This window comes from Kockovaella imperatae, assembly GCF_002102565.1.
Source record: "Kockovaella imperatae strain NRRL Y-17943 chromosome Unknown BD324scaffold_4, whole genome shotgun sequence".
Taxonomy (NCBI): Eukaryota; Fungi; Basidiomycota; class Tremellomycetes; order Tremellales; family Cuniculitremaceae; genus Kockovaella; species Kockovaella imperatae.
In genome coordinates this window covers 620,827-645,947 of record NW_019028944.1, presented here as the reverse complement: position 1 = coordinate 645,947, position 25,121 = coordinate 620,827, and the positions used below count along the sequence as shown (strand labels likewise).

Sequence of the window (25,121 nt, the reverse complement as noted above, 5' to 3'; positions counted from 1 at the left end):
AAGCGGCGACCACCGCCAGCGCTGTCCGGCCATGAAAAGCAGCTGCAGCTTAACCCTGCTGCTGTCCATGCATAGTGCGAAAGACATCGTGCGCCTTCACGTCACAGCTGCTCCCTAGCAAGCTCCTCTACACTCCTGGTACCATTGATCATCTCTCCATCAAACTCCCAGTTGTTGTCACGCCACTTTAGCCATATCCCGGCTCCCATGGATTCCGAGATCCCCTTGTCCATCTTTTCCTGAAAGTGCTGTTCGTCGATCTCTTGCACGGCTGGTTCTTTGCCATGTATCCTCGTGAATGCCTCCTTGATTTCGTTCCCTGTCGCCCATGTCTCAACTAGGGAGAACGACCTGTCGGCAAGCTGGTGTGGATCATGGGAGCTGACGATCTCTGCGACTTTCTCTCCGAGCCAGGCGGGCGAACTGGCGTTTTAGGACAATCGTGCTGAGACTTGACTCACGTTATCGGTAATCGTTTCTGCATGGTGTCACCGTATCTGATCAGATAGTTCCCTTTCACGTTGATGCCAAAGTCGCTACGGTCAGGAAAAGTCAATCTCGTCTGCAACAAGGGCAAAAACTATGCCTGCCCACCCGTGATCCCTTGTGAACATCCAAGGCGTCTGACAGCCGGACCGGAAATTCGTGAGGTTGATTCCTAGGCTCTTGGCGCGTTCATCCAACATCGCCTTGCCCTTGACAAAGCCTAAGTTCAGCCATTTGGGCAGGTAGTTTGTCCATACGAGACCATAATCGGTAGGAACGAAGGTGATCAGATCATCACTCGAAGCGAGCGTCTCTACCAGCTCCGCTCTACCAATCCTGTCCTTGTTACTGGCAGCGGAACTAGACAAGGTCAGACGAGTTTGGATGAGCGAAATGACCCACATCAGAACATGAATGCCCTTTACACTCTTTTCATTCAGCTTCTTGTCCGGTGTTTCCAGATCGACCACCCGCTTTTCGATATTGGCGTGCTCCGGGATCGAGTTGGTGTTTGATGTCCGACGATGCAGGACAACGAGCCTAATGGACCCTTGCTGAGCTCGAGTTAGGAGATGCTTCAAGATCTGAGACCCAATCATCCCATTGTGATTGTACAGTCCGATTGTGACGACCATGTTGGGTATAACGGGATGAGAGTAAGACGAACTGTTGAGTCGAGGTGAGCAGATGGTGGATGAGGAATGCTCGCGGTCTGTCATCTTTTTATAATCTGGGCTCTCGAGCGTTCTTTGGCTGCTTCGATCCATGGCATACATCATATCTTCTCCTCATTCTGTGAGACTATTGGGCGCGGCGAATGGCCATGCTCACACAAACAGAAAACAGCCACCTATGCCCTGGACATCGCGGTGGAGGAGATCTAAGGAGATCTGATGCGCGACACGGAGAGCGAGGACATGTCCATGTACGGCCCTGAAATTCGTCCGCGAGGTGGAGGTCAAGATTTTGAAAGAGATCTTGGAATCCACGTGGCTGTGGTGGCGAGAACAGTATCGATCTGTGGATAGATACCTTTTGATGTGCCCCGCGCCGATGACAACCGGACCTTGTCCCAGCGTTATCTACGCTATACATCCCGTTGGGAGCATTAAAACAAGTGATGAATGATCTGGCACCAGTTCACAGACGAACCTATCCCATCCCATCCCAGCCAATATGCCGGACCTCAAATATGCCAAGAGAATGTAAGTGAGTTCAGAAATAGCACATTCGTCACTTCGGGCAGCGAGCGGCTTGGTATGTACCCGTCTGTTTTTCGGGCGAAAAGAATTTTGGCTGTCGCTGCTGCCTTCTTTCCTTCTTCCTCCCTTCTGTACAACCCTATACACCAAGGTCCGCTGACAAGCGACTTCGGGTCACCACATGTAGCCACTGACAACCATTCGAGATTTCGCCACGGCGAAAAAAAAAGGCCGACGACCGCTGGGGGGGCCACCTCAGAGGGGCTGACCCGTGAATACCGGGCAAACACCCTCACACGACTTACTTTCCCATGCTCTGGATCAAGACCCTATGGACCATGTCATTGTAGCCGCCAGGTAGAATCACAGAGAACGGCCAAATGTACCGCTCCACATGGTGTCATATTTTGCAAGTCACCACCACGTCGCGCGCTCTTGCCAAGACAATGGGACTTTTGAAGTACCACATGTAGACGCTCGTTGGTTTTTCCAATAACGGGCCCTCTGGGTATTAACCGGAGACCCAATGGGTGGAGGTCAGCTAAAGTGGAGTGAGGGGGGATCCAAGGGCGGTTGGAAGGGCGATAAGCAAAGGAAGGGAGGGCTGGGTTTAGAGATCGGCTGAACCTATCGGCGGGCAAAGTACAAGAGGAGAAGAGCCGTTATGAGTATATAGTAGGACCAGGTCTTGCCATTTGCCCCACGTAGCACTCTTCCGTTGCCACCAGGTCTTGTTGTCGGACATCATGAGCAACGAAATCTCTTCTGCTGCTGGGCAGAATCTAGCCTACAGCGGCGACGAAAAGGATGAAAAGACTCTAGGCGCCTTGGGAATCGACAATGAGGTCGAGATCAAGGCCGCTGACAATGATTACTCTCATCTGGACGGGACCGAAGAGGTCGCTGTCATGGAGTGAGTGATATGGCTTGCCTGCCAAGATTTGTAATGACGGTCACAGTGATCTCCAGCTGTCCTCCGAAGAGATTGAGGATCTCGAAGAGAAGCTCAACTCGATGACCTTGGAAAGGACCATCAAAGTAAGTCACCGAAGATCCTCCTTTTGTGGCACTCGTGTGGCTGACGACCCAATTTCAGATCATTCGACAGGTTCGAGAGATCCACAAGTATGATCAGAACTTTCCTGGAGCCGCTCTTGAGAAGATCAATCAGTTCCTCGACGATCCTACAGCTCTGGACGGAGGTAAACACAGCGATCTCATTCGAGAAATGAAAATCGAAGCCATCTTGTCGACCGAAAACTCGCCTTATACTGAGGTTCGAGCCAATGTTGACCCTACCGATGATCCTGATATGCCATCTTTGACTTTCCGAGTTTGGGTCATGGGTATCATCTTTGCCGGTGCCGGATCATTCATCGATACGTTCTTCAACGTACGACAGCCTCCTGTCATCGTCGGAGCAAACATCGCCCAATTATTGGCATGTGAGCCGCTCTCAGACCGGGCGTGCCAGTCGCTGACGGTTCACCAGACCCCATCGGTAAATTCATGGCACAATCCTTACCCACCAAGAAGTTTAACTTCTTCGGCCGTGAATGCAGCTTGAACCCTGGCAAATTCAGCAAGAAGGAGCATATGCTCATCACCATCATGGCGGTGAGTTGAGACGAGTGTGGCGATGTGGCGGATGAAACTGACTCATTATGCTATGTAGTCCGTCTCCTTCTCCGCCCCGTACACCAACTATATCGTACCGGTCCAAGCCCTCGACATCTTCTTCGGCCAGCACTACGCCTACAGTTTTGGTTACCAGATCCTCAATACGATCGGTACCAACTTTGTGGGGTATGGTCTCGCCGGGTTGACTCGACGATTCTTAGTCTACCCCGCTGCTGCCGTTTGGCCATCATCCCTCGTCACCATCGCTTTGAACAAGGCTTTCCACACCGAAGTCAATGAGCCTGTCCCGGGACCTTTGGGCAGGACTTGGCGCATGTCTCGGGAGAAGTTCTTCCTGATCGCTTTCACTGCCATGTTCTTCTACTTCTTCTTCCCGGCGTTCATTTGGCAGGGGCTGTCATACTTCGACTGGCTCACGTGGATAGCACCTGAGAACGTCATGTTGACCGCGGTGACGGGATCCATTGCGGGACTAGGATTGAACCCCGTGAGTTGATGGCAAAGGGTTTAGGTCACCAAAATGTACGCTGACATTTGATCAGGTGCCCACGTTTGATTGGAATCTATTCAACATCTGGTTCACACCTCTTACTATCCCCACATTCTCCGTTATGAACCAGTTCGCGGGCATGATCGTCTCCTTCTTTGTCGTTCTCGGTGTTTGGATGACCAATAAGTGGAACACTGGATACCTGCCCATCAACAGTAACCACACGTTTAACAACAAAGCAGGCCGATATGCCGTCGCCAAGATTCTCGATGAAGAGGGACGATTTGTCGATTCCAAGTACCAGGAATACTCTCAACCTTGGATGTCGGCCGGATATGTCATTTCCTTCCTGTTCTACTTTGCCATGTATTCCGCCACTGTCTCGTATGTGGCTCTGTACCATCGTCACGACATTATGATTGGAGCCAAGAATATGTGGCACAGTGCGAGACGAGCGATCAAACGTGAACGAGTCGAAGAGGACGAGGATGATCTCTCGCAAGATATCCATCAACGATTGATGAAGCGATACAAGGAAGTTCCAGAATGGCACTACTTCATCGTCCTCTGTGTGGCGGCCGCAATCGGAATGATTGGGGTTGGTGTTTATCCCACCAACACATCCCCAGTGGTCGTCGTATTTGGAATCTTGATGCCTCTGTGAGTTTGATCCCCTGCTATAATCTCAGAAGCAGCCTACACTTGTATCGTATGATGCTTCTGGAGGGGGTCTTCGGCAATTGTGTGAAGGAGACCTTTCAGCTTATGAGATCTTTCTCGCAGGATCGCAATGGTTCCTATTGGTCTTGTACAAGCAGTGACGGGCATTCAGGTCGGTCTGAACGTATTGGCCGAGTTCATTGGAGGCTCCTTCGTCCAAGGAAACGCTGTGGGACTCATGTACTTCAAGACATATGGGTATATCAGCACGTACCAAGCGTTGTTGTTCAGTAACGACTTGAAACTGGCTCATTACCTCAAGATTCCACCCAGACATACCTTTGCGTGCCAGATGGTAGCGACACTGATCAATTGCTTCATCTCTACCGCCTTGCTCAACTTTCAAATGTCATTCAAGGGCATTTGCACAGCCGATGCGCAATTCAGCTTCACTTGCCCTGGACAGAATACCTTCTTCACCAGCGCAGTCTTTTGGGGAACGCTCTCGCCAAAGAGGTTATTTGGTGCTGGCAAAAGGTATAATTTGATGCTCCTTGGATTCCCTATCGGTGCTGTACTGCCTGTGATCCATTTCTACCTCAGAAAGAAGTACCCCAAATCCGAGTTCCTTAGACAAGTCCACCCAGTCATGCTCATGGCGGGACCTGCTATCTGTGAGCGGAACTTCTTCTCCACCAGGGATATATATTCTTCATTTGCTGACGGTGCTCAAAGGGGGACCACCCTACAACCTTTCGTACTTCTGGCCAAACGTCCCTGTCGTCTGGTTCTCTTGGCAATTCCTCCGAAAGCACTATAATGGATTCTGGCGAAAATACAACTTCGTCCTTGCGGCTGCTTTCCCTGCCGGAATCGCCATCTCCGCCGTCGTCATCTTCTTCGCCCTTGAGATTCCTAACGGCGGCTTGGCCATCGATTGGTGGGGCAATGCCGTCGTTGGATCTGGCTGCGAAGGCGGCGGATGTCCTTACCTGGAACTCCCGGAACAGGGTTACTTCGGACCTGCACCGGGAACCAACTCGTTCACCTAAGGTGGCGCCAAAGTGGCCCACAGATGTTCAATCGGGTATGTGTCCATAGCGATTTGTAGCGACGTCGTCTTGATACATGTATGCTTGAGCAGTCAAGGGTGCAAGGGCGAATCTGGTGCGGATGGATGTAATTCAGTCTGATGTGCAAGCCCACGAATGACGGGTCACACCGAGATCCTTTAAAGAGGGAAGAAATCTGCCCATGAATTTGATCTGTTGGGTAGTGTTCTGCTCCCCCCTGACCTCCACCCAAGACCGATGCAATATTACATACTTACTAGAAGCCTCATGTGTCAAATGCGCTCGTGCTCATGCTAAAAATGTATGGAAACTACTGTATATTCACTCCACCGCTTCGTCGTCAAATCTCTCCGCTTGGGCCTCTTCCACCCCTCTGACAATCTCATCGGCTGGGACTACCACACTCCTCCCATCAATGGTCTTCTGAAGCAAACCTTCGGGTGTCATTTGCGTATCGGGGCTTACGCCTGGTCCTAGAGGCATCTCCTTCGTAGCTACTGCCGCGAGGGATTTATCCGCCGGTGAGCCCATACTCAATCGTCTGACCCTGCGACTGGGCGAAGACGTAGCAGAGTTGAACGAGGAAGATCGCTGATGTGATGAACCAGATGGTGAGGCGCCGAGACTCGGACGAATGGCACTAGGGGATGTGCCAGGTCGGATGGGAGAGGAAGACAATCCGCCACCCGTGACGGGCGAAGAGGAGATTGGTAACGGACTCATAGGCCCTAGACTGGATACATCGGCGGGAGTCAGAGGCGATCGCTGGGGAATGGTAATGGGCGATGTGGGCGCTCTGGATCCGCGTCTCGGCGAGAGTATCCCAGCAGAGAGCGTTGGGGATGAAGACGTTAATGGAGGCACCGAGATGGGCAAAGGCGACGGCGCTCTGGCGATACTTTGACCCGCGTTGAGCTGTGCTCCCCGCTTGGCCTCTTTGACATCGGGCGGAGCGGTAAGGCTCAACCCAGAAAGCTTGTTGGTTGGCGGAAGGTCTTCGCCCTCGTCTTCTGCTCCACCTGCCAATGTCCACTCACTGGGACCAGCAGCTTTGTGGCTCGGAGATCCTTGGTCGTTGATAGCTGTCCACGGAGAGTTCTTCTCGTTCATTGGAGAATCGTCCATATCGGGCACCACGACATGTTTGTTTGTCCCGGCGTCTTCAGGCACGACTTCGGGAGACTGTTTGGCCTCATCCAGCGGGACAGGGTCCAGATCGTCTGTAAATTCTCGATCAAACTGGGACGCCCAGTCGTGCGGGGTGAGCGGGTCGTGCTGCAAGCTCAAGTGATCACGCTTGGAAGCTGGTGGAGCAGGTGGTACCGAAGGTGTGAACGTGGCAAAGTTGTCATCTGCAAATGGGTTGTCCGCGTCGCTCGGGGAAGATGAAGAGGCGAAATTGCCCCACGCGTCGTCCTTGGAGACGTCAATGCGGGTCTCAATCTGCTGTGACGCTCCACCTACATCATCAAAGTCATCATGTTTAGCTTGCGGAGCGTTGGTTTGGAATGCCTGCGCTAGTAAGCATCTGTATATTGGCATTGAACTCACTCCAAAATCCTCCTCGTCACTGTTGGTGGACTCAAAGTTTCTCACACTTGGACGTAACCATCCAGCGTCATCCTCGTCCTCGTCGGAAGAGTCTGCAACACGACGTCCGGTAGATCCCCAATACTGGACGTATAAGCGTTCTTTTTACGCCCCTCACCCACCTTTTCGTCGTCCTCTGCCTCCCCATGCGCGAACGAGTCCTCGTGTCTCTCTGCAAACCCATCTTGCGCTTTCGTCCGGGTCAAAGGTTCTCCAAACTTGGCATTGCTCGCGGGCTCTTCCTCCTCGTCGCTCGAGTCTTCCTCGACGTGACCATAAGGCGTGCCCGTGGCGACGGACGGCTTTCCTCCAGCCAGCGGTCTACAGCTGTCAAAACCCGGAGTCATAGCTCAAACCCACCTCGTATCCTTGTCCTTCGTCTCCCTCAATGAGCCCTCAACAAAGTTTTCCCACGTTTCTGGATCAAAGTAGGCTTGTACAATATCCATCAGGTCCTGCGGGCACCTGGCGAAGAACTTGACGAGTTCCTCAGCGATCAGCACGACGTGACCCATGCAAGCCATCCGAGCGACGCCTCGCTGCCGCCTGGACAAAGGATTAGGATGTCTCGTTTTGATGCCAACTTACACAATGTTATCATTATACTTTTGAGCGGCCATAATTCTCTCGATCAATTTGGCCTCTTTGATCAGGTCAATGACCAACTCTCTGTTCCAACCAGGACCCAGACGACCATTTAAAATCTGTTGTAGCATGTCGTAAACGACATGGTGTAGGAAATTGTTATTCGGATATTCGAAGAAGAGATCGATAACGGTAGGCAGAACTCGATGTGTTATGTAAATCTGTTTTAATCGATCACCTGGGGCCAACTGGGAGTCTCCATTTGAATGGCGCGACTCCTCGCCCATGGTGCGGGCTTCGCTGACGACGGACGGAGCCACTGTGGTGGCTGCTACAGCGACGTTTGATGCAGTGTCTAAGTTCGACGCTGTCTCCATGGAATTACGAGGTGTCGGCGTGTCGTCTTCTGCGACCGCGCTGAAATCCTCCTCCTCCATAACATTCCGCAACACCGCTGCGTCCGCTTTGGATGGCGGCGGCGGGATTGGCTCCTCTGTGGCCGGCGAAGCAAGGGGTGAAATAACGTCTGTGGGTGATGCTATCGGAGGCTCTACATGTCTCGCTCGCGGAGTAGAGGATGGGCCTGGCATCGGCAACGTCATAGATGCCGCTGGAGAAGGCGACGGCGTATCGTCGTCGTCTGAGGCACCTAGATCCTCCTCATCGGAAGCCACGTCCGAGCCGCTGACTGATCCTGCTGAGCTACTGCTGACAGGCAGTTCGCGAGCCGGCTTGACCAATTCTTCAGGATTCGCATCGTCCGCGTCGCCCATGCGATCCGCTTCGATGGCTTCTCCAAGCGCTTCGAGACCTTCAAGCCCCCCGGAGAGTATGCCAGACGATGAGTACACTGGTCCTGATTCGATAGGTCGATTCAGGATAGACATGTTGGAACTGTGCAAGAGCTCGGCGTATAATTCGACAACTCGGAACCTTTCGAGGGTGAGCGGTGCACTGTTCTCAGAGGATGCCAGTCTGGCCTGGGTCCGAGGAGACATGAGCAGCCGGTGCAACTCGCCAAATCGCTTGGAAAATGTCGACAGAATGTGCCCAAGATGGACTATACCGTGCTTGGCAACACATTGAGCCAACTCCTTCTCCATCTCCGCCCTTGCCAAATCCTCCTCGGCTTCCGCAATTTCAGGTGTCTTCATACGTATCCACATGAGTCGGTTGCGCAGCGTATGGAACAGGTGGGATTCGGAAAAGTCGGAATTGTTGCGTCGAATCAACTCAACGACAATGGCGCATATGGCCGAGACGGAGGAGGTGGACGAAGCAAGAGAAGGTAACGGATGGACGATGAAGGGGTCTGCGGGATGAGGCGGTGATTTGCTATCCTCTAAGCCTTTCCAATCTGCGTCTGAAAGTTGTACAGAGTCAAGCATGAAGCCAACCATGGTCGAGACATTTGGCTCAGAGACCAGCTCGCGGATCAAGCGGTTATCTCTTGCCTTGGGCGTTTGGGCTTGTTGACCATCCGCAGTGGGAGGCTGTTCCGGAGCGTTCCCCCCGGCTGGGTTGAACGCTGGTGGGGTGCAGAGAGTAATGATGGAGGTAAGAATGTCCGCAGCGACAATGTGTAGTGATGGTGGATGCTCGGGCCCAAGAAGCGAAACCAATTTCGGCATCAAACCTTCGTCTGCTAGCCAGTCTATGACCCCAGGGGTGCCTTCCACTCCGTCTTCTTCGCTCGCGATGATCCGTATGAGGAGGTCCTGGGTCGCTGTACTTGAGAGACGTAGCACCAAACGCTCGACAATGTTGGGCAAAGATTGAATGAATTGGATCATCTAAAGGTGTCAATGACGAGGTTTTCCATCAGTGCTCACCTTTGACGGTCTCTTCGCCAGTAGATGTCCATTGACTCTAGCCCATCGACACCTCAACATTTCCCTCTTTCTATCCCTTTCCTCGTCGACATCCGTTCTGAATTGATAGGATATCCGCTCTCTTTCCGTTATCTCCTGCCGAGATACAGAGGACTCTGTACTGGGAGTCGAGGGCTCCGCATTGGGCAAGACAGCATCCCAGAAAGGTTTCAGGATCTCCTCTGCATTCGACATGATGCAGTCTCCGATCGTCCACATCTCCGATGTCAGGATCTCCGTCGCTATCAAGGGGAATCTGGAACACAGTATCAGTCTTTGGTTGGTCGGTCATTAGAGACTCACCTAGCTCTATATAACTCATCGCTGCTTTGCTGACGTTCCAAGCCGCGTCCAAGACCTATAATCGATGCTGTCCCAAGCTGACTCGACTCAGAATCGTTTTCGGGCGTAGACATGGATGAGATGGCATCAATAGATTCATCTGCCATCTTGGCAGGCTCCAGCGGTGGTGAATCTGGACTCGTACCGAGTATATCTGTCCCGCTCGCAGGTCGATAAGCCGGAAATACGTCCGAACTGTTCATGGCGTGGTCAAGGAGCTGAGAATCTGCCAGAGCAGCTTCTGAATCGAGGTCGTCCAATCCTACAATGACCCAATGTAAGAGGCTCTTGACGGCGTCTTTGGATCCGAGGTAGTGCATGAGTCTACAGCTCAGAGTCAGTGAGACCTTGACGAGAGGCAGGGTCACGACCCACTTTTGATTCATGGCCTTGCACTCGGACAAGATATCCTGATCGTTCATCAATTCCTCCATGGACGGCGGAGGCTCTCGATTGAGCAGAGAGTCTATCGACGACGTCGACGCATAGCCGAATCTCCACAACATTTTGGCTGAGGTGCAATGCGATAAGATCCCTCCCTCTTTGGACCTTGTCGTGAGGTGAGACAGAGCTTTCTCAGGTCGATCGAGCTGTATGCCCAAGTTTGATATGCAAGAGATTTAGAGCAGAGGCTCGGAAAAGGGTCGGTCAAAGTCACAAATATCGTCCCGAAACCAGTAGGAAGGAAGGGGGAGGTTGGGGTACGGGGCGGATATGTTCGTATCGCTGCTTTGACCGCCTGTGGTGTTTGGAAACCCCTTCTTCCCACTCTGCACTATCCCAAGGTCTGTTCCTTCCCTCCCAGATAGCTGGAATGAACGCGGCACACGAGCCAGAGCCTGTGGTCGCTGCTGGCTGACAATGGCCTAGAGCCAAATGCTCCCCTCGAAATCACCAAAAAGAAAAGCTGCGGAGATTAGAACTAAACTCCGCAGTAGATTCCACACACCCAGTTCGCGTCAAGAACAGCTGGAATCACCGTATATCATCATTCAGATCTTGGTTGGGGCAATACGATGGAGAGTATGGAGGAGCGTGGAGGAGTGAATCATGGAGACTCATCGGAGCAGAGAAGTGGTACCGATACTCAAAATGAAGCTCCTGGACACTTTCTGGGGACCTCGAAGCGATCCAGTCTGTCGCCGAGCAAACGGTCCGAATCGCCTGTCAAGAAGAAGCCAAGGGTGAGCTCGTCAAAGAGCCGTTCCACAAGTCCGGTCAAGAAGGCCGCGAGACATGCGATCGATCAGACACGGGAGATCACATACGACGCTTCCATGGATAATGACGCTCTGGCGGCTTCCACACTCGACGATTCCGATATCATTGACCCTGTTCAAGCCCAAATTGCGGACGAGTACAGGAGAGAACGTGATCGAAAGCAGGAGGGGAAAGCGAATGAAGTGATCCAGCAGCTTATGACACCGCCGTCGACTGCAGAGGTCTTCCGACAGGATGATCAAAGCGCAAAGTCACCTCCTGTAGATGTATACGCAGAACCAATCGCTGTTCATTCGAATCTGTCTGGAGAGCCAGGAACTATGGAAGGAGAAGAGGAGATTGATGGAGGGGATATGGTGGTCGATCTGGTACCGCCCTCCGAGTTTGGATTATCGGTCATTCCCAGTCGTCCAGAATCACCTCAGAAAGGCAACACCAAACTTCAGGGCAAATCGAAAGAATCGAAAAATACCACCATGAAGGTTCCTAAAGTGTCGAAAAAGGTAAAACCCGCATCCAAGTCAGCGCCGAAGAAGACCGGACCAAGCTCAAAGAAGGAGAAATTCAAGGTCAGCATTCGCAGTCTGTTTCCTCACGTGGACCAGGCTGAGAAGGATTGTACAGGTTGACAGCATCAAAGAGTCTGCAAGAGGTCGCGCAGGAAGCGTCTCGGTAAGTCTGGTAAAGGCGTCACAGATTCATCCTGACTCGGTCGTCCATAGAGTGGTATCGCGCCGTCCGATCCTGTCGACACTTCTGAAGCCGCAACGCCGATTCATCAGACTGAATCCGTAGCTTCAGATGATGATGCCGTTTATTGTATCTGTCGGAAACCTTATCGGGACGAGGATGAGGATGTGATCATGGTCGCATGCGACAAGTGAGTTGCTGTATTGGCTTCGCAAGGCGTAACATGCTCATGCTGCTGATCGCAGCTGTGATGATTGGTTCCATCCTGCATGCGTTGGGATCGACGAGAAAAAGTTGGACTTGCTGGATATTTACATCTGCGCGCAGTGCGAGCCGAGTGAGTTAACGCCTGTTCAAATTAGACACCGAATGCTGAGTTCTCAACAGAAACGCCTCTGAGAACGTCATACAAACGGGTCTGTAGAAGAGAGCATTGTGACAAGTCATTGACCGACGCAAAGCAAAAGTCAGTCTGCAGTCTTGTGCAACCCTACTTCTTTCTGATCTATTGCCTCAGGTACTGCTCGTCCGCCTGTGCATTCCGGCATATGGCTGCACAAGTCCCTCCGACGTCTAACACCAAGTTGCTGAAGCAAATGTCGGCATTCTTTGTCGGTCTTCCCGCGCCAAAACCTAATGTCTCCGTGATCCACCATCTTGGAGCCATGCCTTCGAAGCCGGCGCATCAAGACAACGAGATGGCAGCACTTACCCGTCAGATGGCCGTAGTCGACCAGGCTATTGCGACTTTGTCCAAACGACAAGAGGTCCTACGACAAGTCATCGCGCAGTGCGACACGTTAGTATCGCCTTCTGCAGGAAACGACGTGGAGATGGCCGATAAAAAGTCGAAAAAGCGCCCTGGAGGTGGCGAAGACAAACCCTGTGGATGGGATAGGCGTCTGACCCTGTCTGATGATGAAATGGCATCTTTGATTATGGATGAGCTTAGCCAGAATCGTGAAGATAACACAAGGGTCTGCATGTTACCTAAACGGAGGTGCGATCGTCATCAGGGGTGAGTCGGGCGATGCCATGCTCGGGGAGGGGACCAGCTGACGTCGGTTCACAGTTGGCCGAAAGTCTTTACTGCTTCGCTAGATTTGGAGATGGCTCAATTAACGAGACGTAAAGAGGATCTCGAAACGCAGCATCGGTCGCGATTGGATTTGGACGCTCAACTAAAGGCGTCACAGAAAGCGGCGTGAGTCGCGCCTCAGTGCTTAAATGGGCTCTGTCATTGACATCCATTCAGCGACGATTTCAACCTCAAGCTCGGGAGAGTCAAGCTGGGCAAGGTGGCATAGATCACTGGCTTGAGGATATCTATACGTACTCTTGATGACCCATCACACGCCTGATCTTGTTGTAGGTATGGAATGTGTTCTTGGATGGAAGACGACCAGCGCAAATTTCGGTTCAGGGAAAATTCATTCGATAATTTGACGTCATCGAGTCAAAAGTACCGTAAACGTATGTCGTAACTACCACAGTGGTCCCTCTCATTCCTTCACATTCTGTCCCCCTTTACTCATTCTCGATCTCTCTTGTCTTGCTCTAGAGGTCGATCAGCTCTAGAGCACTGCCCAGTATGATCCGCTCTCTGCGAGTCATGCCTCGCTTCCCTGCTTCACAGCTCAAAACTCCAGTTGTTCCGAGTCTTCGCGCAGCTTCGACATTAGCTCGTCCGACCTCTCAAACGGCCATCCAACTGGCAAGCAAGAGCCCGATTCGAGCTATTGTGATACTTCCTATTCAGTTGAACGGGACTGCCAGTCCCACTCACGTTCAATTGGCTCAACGCCGATGGGCCAGCTCTAGTTCCGGTACATTGTACTGTCATTTTCATTTGGCCTAGCTGACGTACGGTTGATTATTCTTCAGAGAAAGAGGCCGCAGCGAAGCAATTGGCAAACACTAGCAGACCTACCGATGAGTCTGGTTCGACGGCGAGTAACGAGGGTATTGTCCAAGGAGCCACTCGAGAGGTGAGCGAGATGACCCCAAGTCAGTCAGGGGCAAGTCTGGCTGATCAGTGGAATCATAGCTCAAAAGCGTCGCTTCGGGCGTTGCGGAGATCATTTCTGGAGGTGGTCATCATTCATCTCGGCAGGAGAAGACTGACAGTGGAGCTGGACCCCATGGAGCTCAGGAGATCAGCTCGCACTCTCATTCGGGAAGTGTGAGGGATGACTTCGTGAGTGTCTCGACTCGCTGTTGATGAAAATCACCTCGCCTGACTTGCTGGGGCAGATCGGTATCACGAAGAACATTTTCCAATGGGTCCCTCAGCCAGCTCTGGTCGTCGGTCTGGCTGGTACATTGCCTTACCTCGGGACAGCCTTTGGAACCATTTTCCTGGCACGAGAGGCGGCGCGCGAGAGTCAAGGTGGGGGGAAGGGAAGAACCAGAGGAAGGCATGACTGACTTGTCGTCCCAGGTTTGAGCACTATCACTGGAGGCAGTCTCGACTCTATTCTCGGCAACCTTCATACGCTCGAACATATTCAAATCACTTATGGAGCCATCATCCTCTCTTTCCTCGGAGCCATTCACTGGGGAATGGAGTTCTCAAAGTATGGAGGGTATCAAGGGTACAATCGGCTTGCACTTGGTGTAGCACCGGTCTTGATTGCTTGGCCCACGACGTTCTTGCCTCATGGTTTAGCTTTGGTAGCGCAATGGTTGGGTTTCACCGGAACGTGGTTCCTTGATCAACGAGCAAGTTCCAATGGCTGGAGTGAGTCGAACGACACATTCTGCTTTTTTAAGGCTGCGCTGACACAAGAACAACCCAGCACCTCCTTGGTACGCTACTTACCGATTCTACCTTTCTTTGATTGTCGGGTTCTCCATCATTGCCACATTTGCAGGGACTGGATACTATGGTGCCGGAGCCGGAGCGACCGTGACCTCGAAAGACAAGCGAACTTTGCACACTACGGAGAGAGTATCACCCTTGAAGAAGATGTCGAGGATAGAAGAGGCTAAACACCCAAAGCATGGTGAGACGTTGACTGGTCGAGCGACGGGGACAGTCAAGGGACCTATTGCACTTGAAGAAGAGGAGGACGGGGATCATTTCTTAAAGTTGAGAAACTTCAAGAAGGAAAAGGAGGAAGAAGAGGAGCGAGAGAGAGAAGAAGAAGAGGAAAGACAAAAGAAGGAGGAAGAAAAGAAGACGAAGAAGGAGGAGAATCAAAAGTTTCAAGACGAAAGAGATCAACATCAACAGGAGAAAGCACCTGGAAGTATGAAGAGTGAGGCCAAAAATAGGACGGGGGAGAATGAGCTTGCGGATGGAAAGGACAAGACGGAGGCCAACAAGAAGTGAAAAATGCGGGTGGACAGTGTGATAAGATCTGAGTGAAAGACCGGTACTTGGTTTAGAGCCGTGCAGTGAAGGATTAGGTCGAGATGACGAGCAGTGTCAGAGATGTATCGATATAACGTATCACCAGGATTCATCGTGCAAGGTCTTTTTGAATTCAAACCTGCCCCCTTAAGTCATAAAAAGAGACAAGATATATGAGCTACACGTTGAAGCATACCGTTCCAGACAGTAGCAGCGAAGGAAGACGACAGATCCCAGAGAAAACCCAAATACACTATGCCTTCTTCACCTTCTTGCCCGCTCGACCGGTCGAGGATCCTCCGTTGACTACCGGAACACTACCAGGCGCTACCATACCAGGATTGATAGTTGTCGGAGCCATGGTCATCGATGCCGGCGGTAACTCCCCGATGGGAATAATTTGCTGTGCGGTCGTCCCGTTGAGACTCGACGGGACAGCAACGAGTCCAGAGACAGTGCCTCGAACCGTCGAATCAACGATATTCGATCCGCTTCCTGCAGCGGCAGCAGCAGCAGACCCGCCTGTAGGTGTCCAATCGTCTTCCAGGGTCTCGATGGAGCGTTTACGGAAATTGGCGGCATTTCCAAAAACGACGCTGGTCCCGATCGTGCCATTGGTGATCGTACTCACTTCGGGCATCGAGCCGGTAGCCATGAATTGCTGTGTGATAGTCAGTCAAAAGGTTCTGCGATCCTGAACAGCTGCTCCCCGCTCACCTGGAGGACCAGCTGATACGTATCATCGCTCCATCCCATGGCTGCCAAAGGATTTCTCAGAGCCGAAGCGTCATTCGCCGTTGCCACCCATTGTGACGCTCCCGTCTGCAAGGCATCTTGTACGCCTTCATCCGAGAGCGGAGGTAGACCAAGCGACCGTGGTACCTCAGCAGAGAGTTGAATGGCTTTCAGATGAATCAAGTGCTTGTCGAGGATACCAAAAAGACCATGTTTCGTGAATGGTTTGGCTAGCACATCGTTCATACCCGATTGCAGGTACGAGTTGACGTCCTCTGTGAGCAATCGTCAGATCTTGCAAGTACCTCGCTTGAGAAGCTAGCTAGCTACTCACGGGTCTGCACGTTGGAGGTCATGGAAATGATCGGTGTGTACATGTCAAATTGACGAATCAGACTCGTAGCTTTGCGACTGCGAGGAAATGAGCAAGAGATACTCGCTTCACACTCACCCGTCCATGCTTGGCCCGAAAAAAATGTCCATCAGTACCAAATCGTACTTTTGGTGATTCATCTTGGACACGGCACCCTGAGCATCCTCCACAGTCTCCGTGACACACCCAAACTTTTCCAAGAATTTCGATGACAGTTGCCGATACACCACATCGTCCTCCACAACCAAGATCCTTGGGCTCGTCGTCCAATGCGGCTGAATTTTCGATTTCCGACTGACGACTTTGGACTCTTTGGTATTTTCTGGCGATCCAGATGTCTTTTCCTGCTTTGAAGGCATTGGGAAAATGCCTCCGAAAGCAGCGGGATCGACTGTACCTTGATTTGTGGGAGGTTCTACGTCTGCAGGAGGCATCACGGCAGGTGCAACCGGGATTATCCCATTCAGTACTGTATTGGTATCTGGTGCAGAGAGTGAAGGGTCGATATTCGTGACTTGTTGGGTCAAAGGCTCCGACGGGAGTTCGTCGAATCGTCCTTCGCCAGTATTTTGGGACGAGAGAGCCTCGACCATTAGTCGAAGCGTTGTTGCATCGGAGGATTTGCGATACGGCGGGAGTGGAGTATTCTCGGTCAACCAAGCGGGAGTCTCTGCAAATACAGGAGTCATGCCCATAGGCTCGCCGTTGTACAGCGTGGCATCGGCATTGAGAGCCTGAGCCGGGGGAGCAGTCTGTGCTTGTGCTTGTGCTTGAGCCTGTGCATGGGCCTCGGCGTCGACTCGGGCCTGGACCTGAGCTTGAACTTGGGCCTGAACCTGAGCAGCCACCTGGGCCTGGGCGACTGCAGCTTGAGCATGAGCTGGCGCTTGTACAGCTTGGGCTTGAGCTGCTTGAGCCTGCGCATGTGCCTGATTCACAGCAGCCTGTTGAGCCAAAGAGGTCGCTTGAGCTTGCGTCACGGCTTGACCCTCCTGCATCACATCTTCCATCGATTGATCAGCTGCTCCTCCTCTGCCCCTGGAACCAGGACGTATACCGGAAAAGCTGGCTCGAGAAGGCGCCGGACTGGGTCCATCGCTTGCTCGACTACCTCCGTCCGTCATGGGTGAAGCGTGATTATGGGCGGACATTGGCATATGTGAAAAGTGACCGGAGGGGTATCTCGGCAATCCTGGGGCAACGGGATAGCCTTGAGATCCAGAGGTAATCTGGTCGAACATTCGGAAGAGATGGACAATTTGAGATGAAGGATTGGCAGAATCGAGGGCAGGGGATCGAGAGGTGGCTGGAGGGATATGAGCGCTCTTCGTCAGAACAATAGCTCACCCTTTTCCATGCTCGCCATGTGAGCAATCATTTCTCGGATCAAGTTCATGGTGCCCATCTCCCTCGATCTCGACTCGTGGATATCATCTAGCGCTTTCGACAGCTGATCCTCCAGTACGTGTACCCTCTGTTCCATCTCTGAAAGACGCCCAGCGTCTTCCGCACTAATACCTGCGGCTTTGGACGGGGAGGTTTCGGTCTCAGGTTCGCCTGCATTCTTCTTCGGAGCCACGGCTTTGCGCTGGTAAAGTGGGCGGCGTCAGCTGAGGCAAATGTTGTTTCGTGGCGTAAATCACCTTGATACTGTCCAAATCGGCTTTACCTCCTGTCTGGAAGTTGGGATGTTGAAATTCCCAGACCTGGCGCATGAGCGACGAAGCCTTAGTGCTTCACTCACGTTTTCCTTGATCTGCCCGGATTCTTCGTCGACGTGTTTGATCTATATATTGGAGTGAGCTCAGAAGCCACAGTAGCATCAAGCTCACCTTTGAAAATCCATACTTGTTCAGCTGTCGAACAAAACTAGAGAAGTTGGAATGACGAAATGTCTGGGGCCTGATGCAAGTCAATGCCGCTCCAGAGAGTGACGAAACTCAACACTCACAGAACCTTTGTCGTAAAGTCGTTCATGTCCCACACGACAAAACTTGTTCCGCCTTTTCCCCATCCCACCGATCCGTGCTTTTGCTTTCCAGCCGCTCGTCCCTTGCCATAAATGGTGTTTTCATCCTCCAGCATCCTGTACAGCTTTTTGATGAATTCACTGGGGCCAGACTGCCCGCCTCCTCCACCAGCTCCGCCTGCATCCGTCGCCGATGCTCTTCGACCGCTGTTTGTAGATGTTTTTGGCCCATCCGTACTTTCGGTCTTGGTCAGAGGTATGGATGTGAGTCCCTGTAGACCTCCAAGAGCCCCTCCATGATTCGAAGATGGTCGACTGTGATTTGAAGATGCACCAGACACATTCCGAGACCTATCATGTGAGACTAGGTCTTCCAGCTTGACAGATCCCCTCCGTCCAGTCTCCATCCCCGGTGGAACGCCGTGACCCAGGGCGCCAGATCCCGGATGAACCGATGACCAACCTGGCACCGCACCGTTCTGATATGCTGGCTGAGGTGGCATACCAGCCGTTTGACGAGAAGCAGAAGTGGGAGGTCCAGTCGGAGATTGTCTGTACCCATAGGCGGGATCCGCTCCACGCGATGGACCGGCAATCGCATTTGCGTATCCGACGTCTTCTCTTGACCCAGGAGGTCCGGGATGACCGTTCCACGAGACAGCTGTACTTCCAGGAGCACTCGAGGGAGGCATCGGTACTTCTCTAGCGTAAGAATACATTGCTTCTGATGCCGCTGCTGCTGCTGATGGTGGTGGTGGTGGTGGTGCTGAAGCATAGGCGGGTCCTGATGCTTGCCCGGGAGGTGGCTGCTGGATCATGGGAGGTGGAGCGTGTGGATGATGGTAGTACATGGGCCCCGTTGAATGAGGATATGTAGGGACGCGTGACATGGTGGTATGGGTTGGATCGAGTCTACTGACGACGTTGGCATTCAGCGACGGAGCGGAACGATTTACAAAGAGCGGCGCGGAGAAAGTGTGTATGAAGAAGGGCCCGATTGAAAGACTCCTGAGATTATCGCCACAGAGCCTTCGAAACAAGGAGTTTATCGATGATAGGAAGCCGTGAGTAGACAGACTACCAATCGACACTGATCAAATGGATGGATGGTCCCCTCTGTCGCTGGATGGGATGAATGGGATGGATGCTTCAGAAGCTTTTTGAATCTCTCAAGTCTCTTTGGAAAGCACTGCTTGACCACCCACCACCAAAGGGTCCGAGCGGAGCAGCGGCGATGGTGGACGGAATCAAAAAAATGGGTGAGAGGGTGGGGCTTAATCACCAAATTTCTAATCAGATATTAGGATCATTAGATTGACACAGGCTAATCGCCCCCCCCCTTTGCTGCTAATCCCGCTCGCTTATCGGGTTTGGGCCAATTTGTCTGGAGGTTTGCCCATTGAAAAATTCAGAGTGAGAGGCAAGCAACCCCCCTTGGTCAACAGGCTCACAACGCTGTACACACCCAAAGTAAGCCTCACAAGGCGTCTCCAGAGGCATCCAAAGTGGACTCTGAAGACTTGGGGCGTCGTCCAATCACAAGGTTCACCCCGGGACAAGCCTCGTCGACCAATCACGCATCAATTGAGAGAGGTTGCAGACGTCTTCCCGAGACCGACGTCGGAAGATTCTGTGATACCTTTGAAGACGAGGGACCGACGCACATTCTGAGCTTCCAGCTGTCAACAGTCTGGGGCATCAGTCTGGGCATAGCTTGCAACCAGTGACTGAGCATCATATTCTCCCTCCTCGGCCCCCCCTCTTAACGTTTCGCCCGACATGGCTTCCGCCGCTTATGCCAACATCAAACTCTTCTCTGGTGAGTTGTCAAGGATCCCCACTCAGACATCTGAGTCAATTGACTGACAGCCGCTCTTTAGGCAACTCTCATCCTGAGCTCGCAGCACTCATTGCCAAGAGGCGAGTCGTAGATACTGTGGCTGTATGAATCTGCAGCTGACATCAAGGATAGACTGCACATCCCACTTGCTCGTGCGACCGTCGTGCAACCTGGATCAGGAGAGACCAAAGTCACCATTACGGAGAGTGTAAGAGACTTTGATGTCTACATTCTGAATACGGTGAGTGCGAAAAAGAGTGCTTGCTCTTCCTCTGCATAGATATGCTGACGAATGCCAGTGTGCCGGTGAAGTCAACACATCATTGATGGAACTGTGCATCATGATTCATGCGTGCAAGGTGAGCTCTGAGACCTAGGAGGATGACATGATTATGCTGACATTTCTTCATGCCAGATTGCGTCTGCTCGACGAATAACCGCCATTATACCTCATTTCTTCTACGCTCGACAGGACAAGAAAGACAAATCAAGAGCACCAATCACTGCGAAATTAGTTGCAAACATGCTGAGAGAAGCAGGCTGTGATCATGTCATCGTGAGGCAGATCTGATCGTGCATGGAGCATCATCATGCTGATAGTCGCCACAATAGACCATGGACCTGCACGCTTCTCAGATTCAGGGATTCTTCGACGTCCCGGTAGACAACGTGAGCGAGCGCGCAAGCGGTTAGAGCATACTGACTTTTTGCTAAGCTTTACGCTGAACCCCTGATGGTCGACTACATTCGGAATCACTTTGACGATGTTCGGGATGTGGTCATTGTATCACCGGATGCGGGCGGTGCCAAGCGGTGAGCGCGCATAGTAGCTCAGGCATTGGTGTAACCATTCACTGACGAGAATCCTCAGCGCCACGAACATTGCCGACAAGCTCAACGTCGATTTTGCCCTGTTTCATAAGGAGCGTAAAAGAGCCAATGAAGTATCTCGGATGGTCCTCGTCGGGTCCGTCAAAGATAAGGTTGCGATCCTTGTCGATGACATGGCCGACACGTGCGGGACAATGGGATTAGCAGCTAGGAATCTAATCGAATCGGGAGCCAAGAAGGTCTACTCATTCGCCACCCATGGTATTCTCTCTGGACCAGCTATAAAAGTCATCAATGAAAGTGGGATGGAGAAATTGGTCGTGACGAATACTATCCCTCTCGCGGATCGCGCAGCCGAATGTAGCAAGATTGAACAGATTGACGTCAGTCATGTGTTGGCAGAGACTATCCGGAGAAGTCATTTTGGAGAGTCAGTGGTGAGTCAAGAAATGCCCTATTGCGATGGATGAATGGCTCACCACAAGGTCCAGTCCTATCTGTTCCACGAAGTGCCTTATTCAAACGGGAGATGATAGGGGAAGGGAACCGAGACACAGCCGTAGAGATCAGCAATACCAGAAACTCTTGTACCATTTTACTGTCATGCAATATGCTTAGTCCGAGAGGATCTCAGTCGCACAGCTCATCCTTTTCTGCTCAATTATGCGGCAGTCTTGGGCTTACTATTGGTGTCAGATGAAGTAGCCGATGGGCCACGTGGTCGCCCAACTCCGACCCTTCGCTCTTTGGGTTGCATCTAGCCATTCGCCGCACCTCGACCTTGCAGTCAGCACTCATCATTTCGATCATCATGTCGTCTCAGCCGACATACACCTATACAGTCTCATCGGCAGCTTACGCCTTGCCCTTGCTCCACGCTGCGAGGTATTTGTCCCACACAGTCATCGGTATTCTCCTTGGAAAGATTGACAGAGGTGTGTCGGTATTGCCAGACCGGGGGTCCAATGCTTCTCCGTGCTCGCTGACTGCATATGCCCCTCAACAGGCTCCAAAAGAGTCTCTGTGGAAGATGCTCTCCCACTGATACATCACTATACATCCCTGAGTCCCATGATGGAAGTTGCCCTAGAACTCGGGGCAGCTGCGGCATCCGAACGCGGAATGGAAGTCGTCGGATTATACGTCGTCCCGAAGGATGACAAGAACTCTGGACTCGGACGTGTAGGCGAGAGAATACTAGGCGAGATGAAGGGGAAATTTGATGCCTCATTTGCGTGGCTTGTGAGTCGAGCCAAGCGCACCATTTTTGAATGGATTGGAGACCGAGCTGATCACACGGCATTCATCTTCTCTTTCCAGGTCGACAACGAAAAGCTTGGAGAAGGATCAGTCCCGTATACCATTTACACCATCTCCCAATCCTCTACTTCTCCTCAAGCGCTCCCTTCAAAGTCTTCCTCCTCCTTTCCTTCACCATTCACCTTGGACTCCACACCAAACCTCCCGGCGAGGACACTCCAGGCGATCAGGGATGAAAAGATTCACAGGAACCTTGTCGATTTTGACGACCACCTCAATGATTCGTGAGCTGCCCATGTAGATATTGTGTGTCACTAATGGGATCCTCCAGCTCCAACGACTGGCTAGGGAATGACAGCGTAAAGTCTGGACTCAAGCAATTCCTCTCATGAAGCTTATTATGAATCCCCAGACGTGCTACATATCGCCATATTTACAAGTCTGCCTCTTTCTCCTTCTTAATTGTGCTCTGTCCTTGATGCCTTATGAGAGAATATAAAACGTGTACACCCTCGGGTCGCATCATCCTGACATCTCCCGTCAGCTCCCTGATTCTCCAATCCATACTGTTCACTCACAGATCACCGTGATCACCGTCAGGCACATTATGTACCTCAACTCTGAGCTTTTTGGGGTGTGATTGGATGACTTTGTTGAACCATACTGAGCGCGCGTCAGACGTGGATATTCGATTCTGGGGCCTAGGCAACTCACGTTGGCCCTGGCGCGGTACCATGCCGTCTTCCCATCCCCACCAAATATGAACGTTCAGAGGTCGCGGTATCGGTAGACCGTCGTCTTCGTTCCTGCGCCGCCCTGTTGACTGAGCATCCGCCAATACTCTCGCCAGATCTGCTACGCTGTTCTCTAACCATTCGTGCCCCGTATTCTCAGGTCCTCGATTCAGGCAAAGCAGATGCTCTGTGATGCGGTGAGCGATCCCCTGAAGTGAGATGTAATTTACCTTGACCTACACCACCATTGTTCTCAGCCATGAAGTATGCTTGTATGACCTGTGACTGTCAGTGATGCGCTGTAGTATTCCACTCACATCTGTGAACACTGCAGGATACGATTTCCACAACCGAGAAAAGTATTGAAAAGACGCCTCGCCGTATGACTCGACGTCGCTTTCTTGTTCTACATTTTCATTCCCGGCCTGACCAGCCGACAGTGATGGAGTATCTGGTAAGGGTGCCGGTATACTGTTGGCTTGTCGCTCCCTCTGCGGTGTCGGCACTTGACCTGACCACAGTGATTTGGCATAGCTCCAGGTCGAACCCACAGCTTCGCTCGATGATACCCAAGCAGAGTAGGCGGTATTGGCAACTTTCATGACGTGAGGCACCTGTCAAGGATATGAGACCAAGATCATATGAAGGAGAATACGCACAGTCAAGTGCGAGGTCTCGATCAGCTTGTCAGGAAGCCAAGTGAATGCCGAGGAGTAGTAATCGGGATGAGAAGCAGGGAGCAGGGGTGACCACGGTGCAACGAGGTACAAGAATGGTGGAGGGTTGAGGGAGGAGATAAATGCCTCGGGATGATGGAGAAGCAGATAGAGAGCATAGCTACAGTGCTGACAGTCAGCGTTAAGCTAGCCCCAGGCGTCGTGACTTTGTGGCTCACTACACTCCGCCCGATGTCGCTATCATATGGGCGAGCTTGATCCCGAGATCCTCTATTACCGAGACCATCATCTCTGAAGGCACAGATGAGCCCGATTGCGACCATATATGAGGATGATAGTGTCTTACCGCAACTCGACCGTATCCGATCCTTGAGCGGGACCATGGGTATGGCGCCTACCCCCGGCCGGTCTATAGCAATCAATCGGATCCCATATCGCTTAGCGAGTGGATCTGCGGCTATCTCAGGCCAAGGACAGACGCGCGGTACTATTCCATACACTGACCTTGGATAGTTGCCAGCCATCTGGAGCATCCACTGGGTAGTAGATACAGGACATGTACACCATCCGGATCACCGAAGTCGGCGTACGAGACTGGTAAGCCTGTCCGCGGACATTTGGCCAAACGTCGTGAGAAATTCCGGTTCGCGAGGTATCCTTCTGGGTCTGTACGTGCTGTTGGCTCCTTGCCCATCCCTAGCCTGCGATATAGGTCACTGAAGACCTTAGGACCGAGTGCAATGCTTGTATTGACAGCAAGCAGAAAGCTCGGCAGTGACTAGCTAGCTGGGAGGATTGCGACGTCGGGAGCTGTAACCAATTACGTAACGTAACCAAGTCGTTGCGGTATGTGGACTTTTTTGGAACTATACGCTCGACCATTCTCTGACTTAGACCTTCTGGAACTGCCTGTATGAAGATTGGTACATCTGACTAGGTGCAGTATTCCCAATGCTGCGTTCTCGCGGTCAAAGTGAAATAACTCGACATGCCAGACGCGAAGATGGGTGGCGGATCTCCCTCCCCATCCCAGTCTAAGCGAGATGAGTCTGTCAATTACACCAAGTACATCATGCCCCTAGAATCACTTCGATTCGTCAGAGACTTCGAAGTGAGCTGCAACATTGCTCTTGGAAGCTACCCTATTCATACTGACATGTTTACAGGACCAGCTTCTTTGTTTACAGGACCAGCTTCTCAACGAGGTTAGGATGTCTCAGTCAGATCCCAAGTGGCAAGAGACCATCAATTCTCTTCCCAAAGGCTTGAAGGAGCGCATGAAGATTCCGAAAAAGGATCCGACACCTTACGAGCAGCTGGTGGGTCTGAGAAACACTATCGTGAGTCTTCTCCGTGACAAAACGTGATCTGTTGCTACCGTTTCGTGTTAGCATGCCAATGCCGAAATCACCCATGGAGCGGAAAATCTGCCTCGACCCGTCCGAGGCCAAGAGACCTTTGGCTTTTCGTGGGTGGCTCATTGTCAAGGTAAAGCT

At 52.0% G+C, this 25,121-nt stretch overlaps 9 protein-coding genes across 9 annotated transcripts; 5 read left to right on the top strand and 4 right to left on the bottom strand.

The window, feature by feature from the left end:
* Positions 1 to 26: 26 nt before the first annotated feature.
* BD324DRAFT_620773 (hypothetical protein) lies at positions 27 to 1,618 on the bottom strand. Its single transcript, XM_022015320.1, has 4 exons — positions 889 to 1,618; positions 595 to 846; positions 462 to 536; positions 27 to 423 (listed from the first exon to the last, which is right to left on the bottom strand). The coding sequence occupies exons 1-4, from the start codon at positions 1,263 to 1,265 to the stop codon at positions 102 to 104; spliced, it is 1,026 nt and encodes a 341-aa protein (XP_021872337.1). The 5' UTR covers positions 1,266 to 1,618; the 3' UTR covers positions 27 to 101.
* Positions 1,619 to 2,425: 807 nt separating this feature from the next.
* On the top strand, positions 2,426 to 5,748 carry BD324DRAFT_354726 (OPT oligopeptide transporter protein-domain-containing protein). The gene is made up of 7 exons (XM_022012568.1): positions 2,426 to 2,726; positions 2,785 to 3,133; positions 3,181 to 3,305; positions 3,364 to 3,816; positions 3,872 to 4,479; positions 4,603 to 5,153; positions 5,215 to 5,748. The coding sequence occupies exons 1-7, from the start codon at positions 2,703 to 2,705 to the stop codon at positions 5,529 to 5,531; spliced, it is 2,427 nt and encodes an 808-aa protein (XP_021872336.1). The 5' UTR covers positions 2,426 to 2,702; the 3' UTR covers positions 5,532 to 5,748.
* Positions 5,672 to 10,814, bottom strand: BD324DRAFT_655742 (SIT4 phosphatase-associated protein-domain-containing protein). The gene is made up of 9 exons (XM_022018822.1): positions 10,316 to 10,814; positions 9,902 to 10,264; positions 9,560 to 9,854; positions 7,731 to 9,520; positions 7,503 to 7,688; positions 7,265 to 7,463; positions 7,104 to 7,226; positions 7,017 to 7,064; positions 5,672 to 6,968 (listed from the first exon to the last, which is right to left on the bottom strand). The coding sequence occupies exons 1-9, from the start codon at positions 10,444 to 10,446 to the stop codon at positions 5,874 to 5,876; spliced, it is 4,230 nt and encodes a 1,409-aa protein (XP_021872335.1). The 5' UTR covers positions 10,447 to 10,814; the 3' UTR covers positions 5,672 to 5,873.
* Positions 10,815 to 10,956: 142 nt separating this feature from the next.
* Positions 10,957 to 13,158, top strand: BD324DRAFT_649781 (hypothetical protein; the record flags this gene model as incomplete). Its single annotated transcript, XM_022018047.1, has 8 exons — positions 10,957 to 11,730; positions 11,786 to 11,833; positions 11,884 to 12,041; positions 12,097 to 12,188; positions 12,239 to 12,317; positions 12,369 to 12,869; positions 12,924 to 13,055; positions 13,107 to 13,158. The coding sequence occupies 8 exons, from the start codon at positions 10,957 to 10,959 to the stop codon at positions 13,156 to 13,158; spliced, it is 1,836 nt and encodes a 611-aa protein (XP_021872334.1).
* A 305-nt stretch (positions 13,159 to 13,463) lies between these two features.
* On the top strand, positions 13,464 to 15,185 carry BD324DRAFT_649780 (hypothetical protein; the record flags this gene model as incomplete). The annotated part of the gene is made up of 6 exons (XM_022018046.1): positions 13,464 to 13,677; positions 13,736 to 13,839; positions 13,899 to 14,048; positions 14,105 to 14,240; positions 14,292 to 14,591; positions 14,650 to 15,185. The coding sequence occupies 6 exons, from the start codon at positions 13,464 to 13,466 to the stop codon at positions 15,183 to 15,185; spliced, it is 1,440 nt and encodes a 479-aa protein (XP_021872333.1).
* A 274-nt stretch (positions 15,186 to 15,459) lies between these two features.
* On the bottom strand, positions 15,460 to 19,173 carry BD324DRAFT_649779 (HSF-type DNA-binding-domain-containing protein; the record flags this gene model as incomplete). The annotated part of the gene is made up of 9 exons (XM_022018045.1): positions 15,460 to 15,867; positions 15,924 to 16,216; positions 16,276 to 16,352; positions 16,393 to 17,620; positions 17,662 to 17,902; positions 17,958 to 18,020; positions 18,059 to 18,100; positions 18,147 to 18,216; positions 18,266 to 19,173. The coding sequence occupies 9 exons, from the start codon at positions 19,171 to 19,173 to the stop codon at positions 15,460 to 15,462; spliced, it is 3,330 nt and encodes a 1,109-aa protein (XP_021872332.1).
* Positions 19,174 to 19,681: 508 nt separating this feature from the next.
* BD324DRAFT_620748 (phosphoribosyltransferase-like protein) lies at positions 19,682 to 21,578 on the top strand. Its single transcript, XM_022015319.1, has 9 exons — positions 19,682 to 20,102; positions 20,164 to 20,203; positions 20,256 to 20,364; positions 20,423 to 20,482; positions 20,539 to 20,679; positions 20,736 to 20,792; positions 20,839 to 20,936; positions 20,995 to 21,391; positions 21,446 to 21,578. The coding sequence occupies exons 1-9, from the start codon at positions 20,063 to 20,065 to the stop codon at positions 21,485 to 21,487; spliced, it is 984 nt and encodes a 327-aa protein (XP_021872331.1). The 5' UTR covers positions 19,682 to 20,062; the 3' UTR covers positions 21,488 to 21,578.
* A 149-nt stretch (positions 21,579 to 21,727) lies between these two features.
* On the top strand, positions 21,728 to 22,610 carry BD324DRAFT_620746 (hypothetical protein). The gene is made up of 3 exons (XM_022015318.1): positions 21,728 to 21,889; positions 21,961 to 22,196; positions 22,275 to 22,610. Exons 1-3 carry the CDS (start codon positions 21,766 to 21,768, stop codon positions 22,500 to 22,502), a joined length of 588 nt encoding a protein of 195 aa, XP_021872330.1. The 5' UTR covers positions 21,728 to 21,765; the 3' UTR covers positions 22,503 to 22,610.
* BD324DRAFT_620742 (Alpha/Beta hydrolase protein) lies at positions 22,611 to 24,380 on the bottom strand. The gene is made up of 9 exons (XM_022015317.1): positions 24,130 to 24,380; positions 23,972 to 24,076; positions 23,844 to 23,916; positions 23,608 to 23,785; positions 23,266 to 23,562; positions 23,179 to 23,227; positions 22,929 to 23,135; positions 22,793 to 22,877; positions 22,611 to 22,741 (listed from the first exon to the last, which is right to left on the bottom strand). Exons 1-9 carry the CDS (start codon positions 24,317 to 24,319, stop codon positions 22,648 to 22,650), a joined length of 1,278 nt encoding a protein of 425 aa, XP_021872329.1. The 5' UTR covers positions 24,320 to 24,380; the 3' UTR covers positions 22,611 to 22,647.
* Positions 24,381 to 25,121: the final 741 nt, after the last annotated feature.

Bases quoted from the DNA above. Each gene is read 5' to 3' on its own strand.
- BD324DRAFT_620742 (XM_022015317.1), bottom strand. From the start codon at position 24,319: ATGGGCAAGGAGCCAACAGCACGTACAGACCCAGAAGGATACCTCGCG. The intron at 24,077-24,129 runs GTCAGTGTATGG...AGATAGCCGCAG, and splicing joins ATGGCTGGCAACTATCCAAG to ATCCACTCGCTAAGCGATAT. The intron at 22,878-22,928 runs GTGAGTTGCCTA...ACGCGCGCTCAG, and splicing joins GGTACCGCGCCAGGGCCAAC to TATGGTTCAACAAAGTCATC.
- BD324DRAFT_354726 (XM_022012568.1), top strand. From the start codon at position 2,703: ATGACCTTGGAAAGGACCATCAAA. The intron at 4,480-4,602 runs GTGAGTTTGATC...TCTTTCTCGCAG, and splicing joins TTTGGAATCTTGATGCCTCT to GATCGCAATGGTTCCTATTG. The intron at 5,154-5,214 runs GTGAGCGGAACT...CGGTGCTCAAAG, and splicing joins CATGGCGGGACCTGCTATCT to GGGGACCACCCTACAACCTT.
- BD324DRAFT_655742 (XM_022018822.1), bottom strand. From the start codon at position 10,446: ATGTTGTGGAGATTCGGCTATGCGTCGACGTCGTCGATAGACTCTCTG. The intron at 7,464-7,502 runs GTGGGTTTGAGC...TGACAGCTGTAG, and splicing joins ACGAAGGACAAGGATACGAG to ACCGCTGGCTGGAGGAAAGC. The intron at 6,969-7,016 runs GTAGGTGGAGCG...GACGTCTCCAAG, and splicing joins AACATGATGACTTTGATGAT to GACGACGCGTGGGGCAATTT.
- BD324DRAFT_620748 (XM_022015319.1), top strand. From the start codon at position 20,063: ATGGCTTCCGCCGCTTATGCCAACATCAAACTCTTCTCTG. The intron at 20,937-20,994 runs GTGAGCGCGCAT...GAGAATCCTCAG, and splicing joins GATGCGGGCGGTGCCAAGCG to CGCCACGAACATTGCCGACA. The intron at 21,392-21,445 runs GTGAGTCAAGAA...CACAAGGTCCAG, and splicing joins GTCATTTTGGAGAGTCAGTG to TCCTATCTGTTCCACGAAGT.
- BD324DRAFT_620746 (XM_022015318.1), top strand. From the start codon at position 21,766: ATGTCGTCTCAGCCGACATACACCTATACAGTCTCATCGGCAGCTTAC. The intron at 21,890-21,960 runs GTGTGTCGGTAT...GCCCCTCAACAG, and splicing joins CCTTGGAAAGATTGACAGAG to GCTCCAAAAGAGTCTCTGTG. The intron at 22,197-22,274 runs GTGAGTCGAGCC...TTCTCTTTCCAG, and splicing joins ATGCCTCATTTGCGTGGCTT to GTCGACAACGAAAAGCTTGG.
- BD324DRAFT_620773 (XM_022015320.1), bottom strand. From the start codon at position 1,265: ATGATGTATGCCATGGATCGAAGCAGCCAAAGAACGCTCGAGAGCCCA. The intron at 537-594 runs GTGGGCAGGCAT...TCCTGACCGTAG, and splicing joins ATGTTCACAAGGGATCACGG to CGACTTTGGCATCAACGTGA. The intron at 424-461 runs GTGAGTCAAGTC...CTAAAACGCCAG, and splicing joins CAGAAACGATTACCGATAAC to TTCGCCCGCCTGGCTCGGAG.